Source organism: Sylvia atricapilla, chromosome 5 (genome assembly GCF_009819655.1).
Source record: "Sylvia atricapilla isolate bSylAtr1 chromosome 5, bSylAtr1.pri, whole genome shotgun sequence".
Lineage (NCBI taxonomy): Eukaryota > Metazoa > Chordata > Aves > Passeriformes > Sylviidae > Sylvia > Sylvia atricapilla.
In genome coordinates, this window is record NC_089144.1 from 69524914 (window position 1) to 69538141 (window position 13228).

Here is a 13228-nt window from a genome sequence, read left to right on the forward strand (position 1 = left end):
GTCCTTTGGACCTCTGTGGCGGGTCCGGCGGGCCAAGGTTATTCCTTGTCAGATTAGCAGGGAGCACGGCGCTGGGGCAGGAGCAGAGTGACAAGCGGCCATGATGTTTGCTGTCGCTTGAGCGCCGGCAGCCGGGAGAGAATTCCCCAGATGAGCCACAGACTCCTCGCTGAGAAGACAGAACAATCCACGAGGCGATTACGTGGCACAGACCGCAAATCCTTTTGTGCTGGGTGTGTGCTATCGCCGAGTCAGTGTGTCCTGGCACAAGGAGCCGTGTCCCATGGATGGTGGGGTTACACCAGCCAAACCCAGCCCCGGCCCGTGCCGTGTTATCGCTGTCAGCAGCGCTTTCTGGGCTCTCGGGTTATCAGAAACTGGTTATTTTGGCAGACGGGAAAGCGAGTCCCCTTTACTTTCGGACCCTAGAATAAAAATAACAGCCTGGAACGAAACGCAAATTACCATTTTAGTTTCACATGCTATATATATATATCTATGTATGCATGTGTCACATGTGTCAGAAAGCAGATAGCAATCTGAGTGCTTAAAATAAAATACTGGAAGAAGCCTGAGTGTTTTTAAGTGGGTGGCAGGGAGTCAAGTGACACTACACGCTCTGACACTGGGTACTCGGCCACTAGATACAAACAGTGGCCTACTGTGGGAAAGCCAGGCACATGCAAAGGATTGGTGTGAAATGTGAGGTTGTGTTCCGTGTCAGGTAAAAAAAAAAAAAAAAGGTGGCCCGTGTAGTTGTGAAATGTGTGGAACGAGGCCAAGGGATAGTTATAAAAATGAGTTTTAATGAACAAACAGAAAAAAGCATGGAAAGAGGCTTTTTGGGCAAATATTTTGCATGCTTATAAGTCAATAATGGGAGTTTTAAAGTTTTCACAATATAAGTTTTAAGGGTTTTTTTAGGCCTTTAGCATGTAGGATAGAAGAATGTGGAAGCATTATTATTTGCCCTGAAACAAAATTATTGTAAGCTTTGAGCTGCTTTGTAATAAGAGGTTTTGAACTATAGCTTTAGAATATATAAAAGGAGTGGTAATCACCTAAATCAAAGAAGGAAGTGAGCTTATCCCAAGCTAAAAATTGAGGCTCCTGGAAAGGAAAACTAGACCTCACCATCACAAATGTAGGGAAACTAGACATCACCATCACTAATTTACACCCTTGGGGTATAGAAATTCAACATCACCAATAGGAACTGATCACAATGGGGTACAGAAATCGGACTTGACAAATAGAAACTAAGAGAAAACCACCCCAAAAAAGCCTGCTGAGAAGTGCTTATGAAGGTGCTCCATAAATACCAGCAAAAATTAGCAGCCAATGTGCAGGTGGAGGGGAAACCCCCATTTTACCCAGTGCACTGCTTTGCTCACACTTTATCATTTGAATTAATGAATTAATAAATTGATTGTTGCTTGATATAGTGGCTGAGTCAAGCTCTTATTCCTTACATTGACATTGCATTAAATGGCAATGGCTGATCCATTCCTGGCTCTCTCACATCAGCCAGCCTCCAGCCTTCAGCTCTCTAGACTTTTCTCCACTGTGAAAAATAATGTTTTACCTCAGGAAAAATATCAACTATCTGTTAAGGAACCAGTTAAGGAAGGCAAGCCCTCTAGGTCTGTCAAAAGCAAAAGCCCAGCTCAAGTGTCAGGCTCCTTTTCCAATAATTTCTGGTCATTGCTGCCTTTTTACTTGATGTTATCTTACATGCATTTGGTAATCTAAAGAAATAAATAATTTTGCCAGTGAGGACAAGTTCTTTGACCAGATACCAAAATTGGACTCATTCTAACTACCAGAGGGCAAAGTAAGACTTCCCCATTGTATCCATGTGTATGTGTATGTATGTATTGTTTAATCTATTTTAAATCAATTCCATGAGCATTGGAGATATTGCAAAAGGATTTGGTATTTTGGCCCCTGATGCCCTGTTTTCCTCTTTATTCCCAGCTTCTTCTTTTGCCCCCTGTGACCTGCATCTCTGGCTAGTGCAGAGCTGTGGCTGAGCTCAGCAAGCTGAATCCTAATTGCCTTTTCCTTGGTGTAAGTGCTGATGGCAGACTCTCTCTCCTATCTAGCCACTGGCTTTGTTTTATTCTTTTTAATAGTAACAATAATTAATATTATTTAATAATAATATTTAATATTCTTACTTAGACTAGAAGAATGACAAGTCAATTATATCAAGTTTGTTTCTTTAGAGAACTAGAAAAAAGGTTTTAAGGTGTTGAGTTATGCCCAGATTATTTTTCTTATGAAAGATCAATGAGATTTTAGAGAGGAGAGTTTAATTCAAAGCACACAAACATAGTTATACTTCTGTTCTAATTCACAGTCTTTATTTTTAACTTTAATAAGAACAGGTTTAAAACATTGTCTCCAAAAAGTAAAAAATGCTAAATAAAAACATAAACATTATCTAGTTAAGATAAAAATGTTTAAAAACACATTCTTAAAACTACTTGTTCCTCTACAGTACATGAAAACCTGTCATGTTCTTGAGCTGTTGTTCCTCCCACTGCCTTTTCCATCTATATATGTCAATTTTATAACTGAGTTTATTCCAGTTCTGTTGCATTTCACACTGTTAAATTCTATCACTTAGACACTCTCTTTGAAATAAATTAAGAGAGATTATATTCACTCCCACGTGAAAGAACAGGTTTGATTTCCACAAAACATAGGAAAAGCATTCTAAGAACAATTCACAATCTAATTGCTTAAATCTTTGTGTGCTAAAAATTTAATTGAAAAACAAAAATCCTAGATGAAATAAATTCTAGTTCAGTAAAACTGAACTGTACAAAATTCATCCCAGTGTTCTCCCAAAATATCTTAAAAAGCTTCCAAGAGCTACAAATGCAGCCAGGTAGTTGTCAACCATTCACAAATGTTCATCTCAACTATCCAGCTGGTTTTAAGCTGTATATTTACATCTTTTTTTTAACCTATTCTTTGGCATCCCCAATCCCTCCAGTGGTTATTGCAAATGTAGCTTCATTTTCAGGCATCTCAGGGCTGGGAGAAAAAGAAACAAGAAACTTGTGGGTTTCTCTGTGTAAAATGCAGTTGTGAAATAGTCTCCAAAATGTTATGAGTGTGAGCAGCCTGGCAGCCTGGAATTCACCAGTGCCTTTAAATCTATGTGCAAACTGTAGAATGTGCTCAATATCATCAGGATCGGAAAATGTGAAATTATTGTGTCAGGAAAACTTAGGAATTTACCATGTCCAGAATTTTCCTGCCAAGGGACCACCAGTCCTATCAAAGTATTTGATGGTCTTCATTAAGAGCTAAGCATCTAGTAGGATTTATGATGAAACATTATGTTATTTAATGTATGCAATGTGCAAAACAACTTCAATTAGTTGTTTAATCTGTTAATTAGTTTTGTCCTTTCAGATTTTCTCCCAGTGTACTATCCAGAAAGTTTCAATACCTCGAACTTTGTCACCTTCCCTCCTGTGAGGGAAAGGTGGTTTACCTGTCGTAGATCTTTGCAATACGCAGCTCCCCTCTCCCTTTCCTCAAGCTGATCCTGGTAGTCGAAGCATGAGCAAGGATATGGCCCCCTATGGGCTTTTTTGGGTCTGCCTGAAAGCTGAATTAGCAAGTAAATTGTGGTGATTCACTGTGCAAATTCCAGAGGTTAATACTGTGATTAACTGTCATTCTGAGCCCTATTCAACTCAGTAATAAATAATCAATAGGGCATTACATTAGAAACCCGCCTTTAGCACACTTACCTCAAGATAATATGTTCAAATGTTCAATGCTGGCAGTCATTTTCCTGTCATTAAATTCAAGAGGCTCAGGAAATACACACCACATATAAGCTGCTCCAAAGTAAAATGTGGTGCCTTCTCAATACTTTTCATAGCTCATTTTCTTTGTTTAAGTCACAGTGAAACCACACCACCATACTAGGCAGCAGATAAATGTAAAAAAGCTCATTCCAAAAACTAAGACAGGGTTCCAGGTGTCATTTATTCACTTATGATTCCTAATACCACAGGGAGCAATGACCAATCTGATCTTTCATTCAGTGCTTCTTGCTCCTTACAATCTCAGTTCTCATTTCTGTTAAATATGTAATACAAAATACAGGAAATTTTTTTAAAAGAGTGAGAAAAAGTATCTTACGTCATAGTTGCTCCTGGGTCAGCAGTCATCTGGTTGGTCACAAACACAGCCACATTATATTCTGCAAGAGAAAACATTGCAAAGAAAGTAGACTTCATCCAATTAGAATTCCAAAATATTCTGTCATTCGTGGTAAAAGCAAAGTTTCTGCTGAAGCACTTCAAATTTCAAGTGAATGAGAAGAAAATACTCTTTATGACTGATGGCTGCATTTAATCAGGACACAGCCTAGATTTGCTTCTGTGTGGCTTCAGCTGTAATATGCCAAAAACGAGCACTTTTCAGAATTCCAGTGAACAAGACTTTCTCAGTTCCCATCTACTCTTGGTTGGCTCCCTGCCCTCAGCTCCCTCTCCTTCCCTTTCTCTGTTTCCTTTTTTTTCTTTTTTTTTTTCCTTCACGAGAAAAGCATTTATTCATTCCTCCATCAACATTCCTGAGACATTCCAAAGAGAAGGAACTCTGTTCATCCTGTCATCATTCCTCAAAGCATTGCAAAGTCACTTGAGAAAGTGGCATGAGGCATAGCTTTTTTTTATTTCTCTTCATCCTCTTTTCTCTGTCTTACTTTTGTAGACTCTTGAAATTTGAGGAAGACAATTACTCTTACTGAGTATTTGTCCAGACCAACAACCTATTGTCTCATTTAGGGCTTAACAGTATTTCTAGAAAAACTCTAAATGTTGGAAAGTCCAGAAGTTTTCTCAGTCTGTCATCTTGAAATAATGTATTATCAGTTTGATCTTTTTGGTAACTGACAGAGGTGTAAAGCGAGGAAAGATCCCTGGGCCAGTGCCTGACTGATAATGGACTACTAGGTGGTTGTGCTACCAACAGCTACTGGTAGTGCCTCCAGCCTATGTTTTCCAAATCTTGAAATGTTTCTCGTACCTTCTGATATTTTTTGGAGCCTTGACAACATCTGAGCTAGTTTCTGTTGTCGTTCGGCCAACTCTCCACGGCCACTGAAATCCACGCGGAAAAGTGCCATTATGGAGTCAATGATCTGCATTGTAATCATGCTAGATAAGTAAATATAGTGAAAGAAAACAAGAGCACTTATTCTGAAAACAGTAAGCATAAAGGAAAAAAAAAAAAAAAAAGTCTGGTACCAATAACTTGAAGATACCAGCTTCCTCATGGAACTTGGCTGCTACATAGTCAAGCAATTCCATCTGATGTTCACCTAGTGGGAAGCAGAGTTGTCAAGAGAAATTAGGACTAGAAAGAACTCTGAAGGAACAAAAGCCTGAGCCTGAACTTTAAAATTCAAATTTAAATGTATGCACTGATTATATTCTCAGTGTCAGCAGTTTTAAATCCAGTGCCCAGTAACAATGTACTTTGCATGTTCCAGTTTCCTCTCACCCATTTCACAAAACTTTGTGAAAATCATCACTCTGCACGAAGACAACTTTTTGTTGCGTTAAGAACTGAAAAACAATATATGCATTTTAATTTAATGTTGAATTAAATGATACACAGAAAATGTTTTAATCTTATTATTTATGTTTATATTGCACTCTTAAAGAAGAAGTCCTATTTCAAAATTTCTTGAAGTTTTAAAGGTTTGTCTTGTGACACAGTGTACTGAGCTGTTAATAAACTGAGAAGTGTTAATCAACTGAGAACTATTAAAATGGGTATCCAAGAGAAAAAAGACTTAGCTATCATGCCAGTTGCAATAATGTTCTTACTGGTATATGCACGTGCATACAGCACATTGTCAAGTACTGCCTCGTGGTCAACATTGAAACGATCAGCAATGTCACGCAGGCGGTCTGGTCGGCTGGCATTAGTCAGTTAAGGATTTCTCCTTGTGCAAACCATGCTCTGAAAAATAATAAAACTCCATTCCAAAATAGGAATATGGGGGGAAAAAAGAAAAGAATATTTATTTTAGTCCTAGAGAAGACTGATTTTTTGTCTTCAGGCTGTCCCACGTACCCTAAAGATAGTTTAGGGCTCACGATGATAATTGTTTTGTGTTTAGGATTTGAGGCAGGGGGATTGACATATGGATATCTGTGCTCTAGGAATTTAGTTGTGAGCAAAACCTGTTTATACACAGTCTACTGCCAATGTGAAGTGTTAAAAATAGTGTTTAGTACTTAGATAAATTTATCTTGAATAGAAAAGCTGCTATAACCTGTAGGAGGCCTGCTAGATCTCAAAAAACCAAACACCTCAAAAGCAAACAAACAAAACAAAAACCAAATCAACCAACCAAACGAAAAAAAATACCAGATAAAACAAAATGCAATTCCTAACTAATTTTTCCAGGTTGGATTACATCAAATGACAGAAGAAAAGCTCACTGCCTTGTGGGCTGCCACACACTGTGCTCTCCAATATTTCTGTACCAGTCATAATGTTTTGCATGTATGAAGCTATCAGGAACCTTCTACTTCCTTAAAGAAAATAAACTAACTTTCCAGTTCATCACACCTATAGCTTTTAACTGTCAAAAAGATACAAAGTGTTTTCAGTATCAATGAAGATAATCTTTCCACCTGTGTAGCCGTTTGGTCCTGGGAGCTGAGCTGTCACTACAGAGAATGATAGAAGATTAAAATGAAAAAGCAGGAAAAATATTTTCTTACTGCATCTATTATTATTTTTTAAATAAAATACAACTGTTTATCCATATCAGAAAGAACTGTCAGTTTTAGTCAATGTGAAAATCAGGAGTATCTTGTCTTACTGCCATCTTGAGAATAAGCTCAAGCTGCTTTTCTCGATTGCAGATCAGATGATATTTAGTTAATGGTGTCAAAATTGTTTTACTCAGTGCCATCACTAAATCTATATATTTTAGGGATATTATTAGTAAGTTCCTACACACAAAGCCTCTTCTTAATCCTCTCCCCAAATTAATTCTATTTGCTTAGTAGGTGCTTTTTCCAGCTGTAACTCATGCAATCAAAAGTTCTTTGGATATTAATTTTTCCTGATGCAAATAATTGCTGATTGTGGGTTTAGTCTCTTTGGAGTTAATAAGCTAAAATACTCAATCCAGTTGTAATCATTCATGCAAAAGGGTAGGACTCTGCTGACCATTACACTGTATTAACCAGAAGAGGCCAAATTTTTCCAGAACATGATATATTTCACTTTACAATATAGGAGGTTCATTTAAGAGAATTTGCTTACTGAATGTCTGGTAATTCCAGCAGCATTAATAGTTATATAAGTTATTGTTTACTACTTTTTACACATTGAGAGATATCTCCGGGAAATCAGAGTCCTGCAGTTTTTGGCACTGCCCAAATATGGTGACTGCCAAACTCTGTTTAACCAGTCACTGACAGCCAGTAGTACCCTTTCAGTGCCCTTTCAGAATGTCATATTCAGCAAAACCTCTTGAAACCAGGGCAGTGAAAGAGTTGCTGAGAAAAAAATTTTGCCTCTGCCCTTTCCTGAGCAGTGCCCCATCTACATGTGACCCATATTTGTGCTTGTCTTTTCCAGATAGTGTGTTTCACTGGTTTATCTAAGACAGTCTATTATTTTCCCTCTCCTTATGGCAGAACTTTCATGGATGTGAGCAGTATTAAATAAGAGTTCTCTACTCAAACACAGTTTATGGAGGTAAGAGTCTGTTTCACTGTATTTGTAGAAATAAAAGATTCTGACTTTTCTCTATGGGTTTAATTCCAATACAGTTGTAAACATTAGATTCACTGAGAAGAAACATCACTCTCTTTGAAGGTATTATACCTACCACAAAGAGTGTGAGATAGCTGTGTTTTGCCAGTCCGGAACTCTGTTAAATAAAGAAAAGGGAAAATAGGAATCAGGGTTTCTTTTTCCAAGTTTAACAGATTCAGGACTTACTGCAGTTAAAAACTCTTACTTACAAAACTCACATCAATCTCTACCTTTTAAAATCATTTAACCTAAGTTTCTAAATCATAATCTATGCAGGCGAAATGTGTTGCATGAAAAGCAAAATCTGAAATGCTTTAAATTGATCGTGCTTGACTGCTGAAGTAATTTTTTTCTCTTGTGTATAGAGGTTAAAACTACATGGCACTATGAAAAAGTAATAATGGGGAGGGGAGAAGAAATGGTTGATTCCATTAACCTAGCCCTAGTTTCATTTCCAGTAAAATGATCAAGGAGAAGCTTAAGAGTTTATTAATCTCATTCTACCAAATCACATTAGTCTCCAGTTTATCTTTTCTAAAGGGAAGACTACTGTGTTTTATGTCAAGCAGCAGCTAATTACATGTACTGTAATAGTAGCTTAATTGTAATTTCAAAATCTTACATAAAATGCAATGTACCTTAAGTGTGCATAACTAAAATACCTTTCGTGGCAATTTTGTTACTGGAAAGGAACACACTGCATCAGGGAGAACTTTGGCATGTTAGTAATACTCTTAATAATGCTATTTTGTACTGAATCAGCATGCCCAGTAATGATTACTCAGCTCAAACTTAGTCTGCAAGCAAATGAAGAGGAAAACATTAAGAAAAGTGGATTATTTCTTCTTGCACTCATACAGGTACTCATCTTTTTAACTACAATGTGATAAATTTGATAGAAGTAATCCAAGTTGAATTAAAATCTAAATTAAGTTACAATTCTTTGTTTGTAATGCTCATTTAATGGGGTTCTCTCACCTCCAAAGGCCTCAGTGATTGCCATGCTTTCAATCCCACCACCCAGAAGTTTGCTGCAGAAAGGGAGAGGATATGATATTGTTAAACCCCAAAAATCACAAGAGGATAGTAAAAAGGAGACATTTTTACTACTTTAAGGAAAGTAATTTCTGCCCTAAACCCCATCCCTTGATGCATTAAGTGCACTTAAGTGCACATTAAATGCATTAAGGGCACTAACTCCAAACGCAAGGGGATCTATTTGTCCTAGCTGAGTATTTATTCCCTTTTATTTCTCTGTCTCATTAAAGACAATTAAGATGATTATCGGGAACATTTGGATGAAGGAAGGATATAAGAGATAAGCTTACTCAAATTCCTGGCTGCCAGTGGAAATATGAAACACCATCTTCCGTTTTTCACTGTACTCAAAGGCAGTGAGGAAGCCTGGTTCCTAGGAAAGACCAAAGAGAACACAAGAGGTTTATTTTAGCTTTAACCTGAAGTTAAAAGTGCAACAGCCCACATAAATATCTTCTTTTCCCCCTAGCCTCATTCCTGTGGGTTGGGTATAAAAGGCACCACAGCATTTGTCTGGTTGTTGGGGAGTATAAAGTATTATGCCTTAGAGTAAGAGGCAGAATAATTTTCAAAATTATTTTGATGATGCAGTGGGAAATCTGCTAAGAGAAACCTTGCACAGCATTTTGGAGAGGCTAGCAGAAGTTCAGACTCTCAGGAAAGTGACTGGCTTACAACAAGCTTGTTTGCAGCTTCTTTAATTTTGTCCACTTTGGCCTCTGAGAGCCCCTTCACATTGCACAGTGCCCGTCTTGTGGTCATCTGGATTCCTTTGATTGTGCAAATCCCAACTGCCTTCAGCTTTTTAATATCTGCGACATTCTGCAAAGAAATTTCCCTTCTGTGAGTACTCAGGACAGCCAACAGCTAGAAGATGAAGTAAACCTTTGCAAAATATTTTAAGTTTACATTAAATGCATGTGTTTTCACCAAAAAAGAAACAGATTTACAGTAAACTTTCATTGTGTAGTTCGTGACACCAACAAAACAAAATTTTGAGTAACATTGGTGTGAGAGATCATGGTGCAGAGAGCAGCTCCTGGTGGTTTTGAGAAAAAGGTGCCTGGGTATTTACTTCTCCCCTTTCAGTGTCAGTTTTTCTAGATGAAAGCTGCAAAGAAACAGTAAAGAAACAGTACAGAATTATTTCAGATAGTATGGACCTAGGACACCCTATAACACTCACTCTGTCCTTGGTCCCTTAGCACAGATAATCTATAAACCAGATAATCTGGTGGTGGATAGCTGGGAGCTGATTCACAAGGATGTGAATGTTTCTGCATGTCCACAACATATCCTGCATGTCCTGACTGACACTTCGGGCTGGAGTGAGCTACTAGTTTTTCATAAACTTGGAACAGCACAGCTTCAGACAGCAGCCTACTGACATATTTTGCCTTCCCTCACCTCATTTTATGATTCTGACATCACTGGAAATGTAAAAGCAAGAACAGATTACTCACAAGAAAACATACTATGTGAAAAGTGTGGGATAATACATCAATTTACCATTTCTGGCTAAGATTTTTCTTTGAAAAAAACTACGAACTAGACATATCATCTATCTATCTATCTAGAGTGTGTGGGTACACAGAGCATAAGAAGGCAGGGGGGTTGTTTGAGAAACTAGTCATGTTTATTTGGAAGCTTATTTCTCATCCTGTGATGTGTGTATGACACTCAGTAGAGGCTGAGGGGTAACAGCACCTTAAATCCCACCAAACATTTTTGATGACTGAACCACAGTCTCAGTTGTTCTAATCTGATTCTCTTTCTGGGAACACTGGCAGATCCAGTAAATGTTTTTCTCTCTACTCTTTGGAGAAAAAAAATTCTAAATGCACAAAATTTATTTCTTCGGGTAAATTAGTTTAACAGATATGGGACATCATATGTTTGCACAAAGCTTATAGCTGGCACAGCTAAGAACAAAAACTTCTCTGAAGTGTGGGAATAACCACTTGGAAGAAAGAAAAAAATAATGGAAAGGAGCAGAAAACCTTTACAACCCCCAGAAGAACAGCCTAAGTCATTATTCTTAGTTTTCAGCCTCTTTCATACATTTGTATCATTCTGTGAATACCATGCCTTGTTTCATACTGACAGGGTAGTACAGCTCCCTTCCAGCTCAGGTCACCCTCTTTGATCAACTTGTTAAATTTTGAAACAATAATTTGTTTCTTTTTCCTTGGTTGCCCCATAGTTTGAGCTCCCAACCATGTGACTCTGCTTCAGAACTATTTTTAGAACTGCCAGTGAACTGCCAATAAAAAAAAAATTGCCAACAAGTGCACTGCTGACATGGTCAGCCCAGTAACTACAGTGCTGAGGAATGATGAGTCATTGTGGCATGTCCTCTCACCTTTATCTGTCTGTAGTCACTTTTATTAGAGTTAAATCTCACATTACTTCATGCAAATCCAACTTTTTATTCTATAATTCTAAATATAACAGGATTCCAATTCATGAGCCAGCCTCCTAGATAAACATATAATAACTGTAATTCAAATAAATAGGTGATGTTTATGTGATGATGGTAACAATGATAGGAATTCACATTTGATGAAGAAAACTAACCACTTATTATCTAGCTACTAATATTTTCCTCCTCCTACTCTACCCCCTGCACTGGCATGCTGAAAATAGTATGGTAACAATTGTCACTGTGTAATTTCACAGCCACCAAAAATGCAGGAGTAATTACTAAGATTGGCAGGAACAGGAAATAATCTATCACACAGTTTTCAAATAAATTAGCAAGCAGTTGGTTTTTCAAGAATGCTAGGTGCTAAATACTTTGAGTATCTTGACACTTTATTTAGGAATCTGATGTGAATGAGATTTTCTAAAAAAATCTGTCTTATCACCAAAGGCAAAATTTGTCTCCACTGACTGAGTTAGAACTTATTGCAAGGAAGAATTTCAGTTATTTGCATCAATGTGTATACAGTTCTGGAAACAACCTTGCAGTAGCTTTTGAGGGACAACTCTGTATGATCAAGTGATTGCTAATACTTACAATTCCATGCTTCTGCAGCAGGTCAATATCCTGAAAAAAGGATTCCTAAACAAAACAGCAGAAACAAAATAGATGTTGCTTTTCCTTGTTATTACATCTATCTCGCTATGTCACTGTTTTGGATTTGTAAACATTTATTGATTTTTTCACAAATAATACATAACTTGTTGGACAACTGAAATAAGCAAAGCCATACTGAGCCAAAAAGGCCTACACATTTCCTATCATCTTCTCCATAAAGTGTATCTTCATAGGCAATTAATCCTCTGCTGTGGTAATAAAATTTGTGTTATCATCATAATCTGCAGCTTTTCTGCCATAGTTTCTCACTCTTTTCATGCTGATGATCATTCCTCAGAAGCAGAAAATTAACTGATAGTCCCCTTGCATTTAATATAGAAGTGTAAAATAGGATGAAATAATGATAATCCCATTAAAAACTGTGCACAGCTTTTGAGAGGTTAATGAAGATTACTTGAAGAGCCAGGCTGTACAGGGACTAGGGGAATGAGATTTTCTTGGTAGTAGACTGGAACAAAATTTTAAATGCATTGATCTCCCTAATGGTTTTTGGGGACCTCCGGTCCCTCTATGGGTTTCATAACATTATCAAGATATCTTCAAATATTTGCTGCACACAGTTTTCAATCAATCACAAATTTACCTCATCATCCTGGTATCCTGGTTCTTCTTGGACTACTTGATCTTCCGTGGCCTTCATCATGAAAGAGCACTCAATAAAGTATTGATCACTAGTGGGAAATGCAAACAAAGACAGTCATGGGGAGGCAGTAAATGAGTATATGTCTGTAAAAGGACTTTTAAGAAGTCCCTGAACTATAGAAACATGCCAGTATGACATCATATATGGATTTAAATTTGAATTCTGCTTCCAACTCTTCATTATGTGACCTACCAGGCCAAAAGGAGAGAATCTATGGCTTTACACTCAGATGAACCAGTTTGGCTACAAAGGGCTTCATGAGTATTAGGAAAAGAGATCTCATTCCCTTGTGAGAATCTTGGGTTAGAGATGAGTTTTGGAGGTGAGAACATTTTACGTTCATTATCACTAGTGGAATTTATTCTGGTAAGAATGCTAAAGGCAGTCTGTGATTTTATAACAAAAGTCAGCATAGTTGCAGACAGAATGGGTAATGGAAAGGCAATACAACAGCTCAGCCTCTCCATCTTTATGCGACAGAAAACCCACCAAACAGTGCCAAGAAGGCTACAGCTCCTTAGTGATGTATCCTGAGCAGATTATTAAAGCTGTATTTGTTTTGAAGTTCTTGCTGAGGTTCAAAATAACCAATAAATGCTGGACACATGCAGGTAATGGCTGTAAGG

General features: G+C 37.5%; 1 protein-coding gene and 1 long non-coding RNA gene across 2 annotated transcripts; one reads left to right on the forward strand and one right to left on the reverse strand.

Annotated features, from left to right (window-relative positions):
• Window positions 1–2364: 2364 nt before the first annotated feature.
• Window positions 2365–12639, reverse strand: DMC1 (DNA meiotic recombinase 1). The gene is made up of 13 exons (XM_066320016.1): window positions 12543–12639; window positions 11879–11923; window positions 9535–9681; window positions 9150–9232; window positions 8800–8852; window positions 7895–7936; window positions 6647–6719; window positions 5868–5959; window positions 5283–5356; window positions 5062–5176; window positions 4171–4231; window positions 3512–3628; window positions 2365–3045 (listed from the first exon to the last, which is right to left on the reverse strand). The coding sequence occupies exons 1-13, from the start codon at window positions 12600–12602 to the stop codon at window positions 2976–2978; spliced, it is 1032 nt and encodes a 343-aa protein (XP_066176113.1). The 5' UTR covers window positions 12603–12639; the 3' UTR covers window positions 2365–2975.
• On the forward strand, window positions 5958–7747 carry LOC136361825 (uncharacterized). Its single transcript, XR_010743689.1, has 2 exons — window positions 5958–6552; window positions 7642–7747. It is a non-coding gene; the product is annotated as an uncharacterized lncRNA (long non-coding RNA).
• Window positions 12640–13228: the final 589 nt, after the last annotated feature.

Bases quoted from the DNA above. Each gene is read 5' to 3' on its own strand.
- DMC1 (XM_066320016.1), bottom strand. From the start codon at position 12,602: ATGATGAAGGCCACGGAAGATCAAGTAGTCCAAGAAGAACCAGGATAC. The intron at 5,357-5,867 runs GTAAGAACATTA...GCTTCCCACTAG, and splicing joins GTATGCACGTGCATATACCA to GTGAACATCAGATGGAATTG. The intron at 4,232-5,061 runs GTACGAGAAACA...TTTCTCTTGCAG, and splicing joins GCTCCAAAAAATATCAGAAG to AATATAATGTGGCTGTGTTT.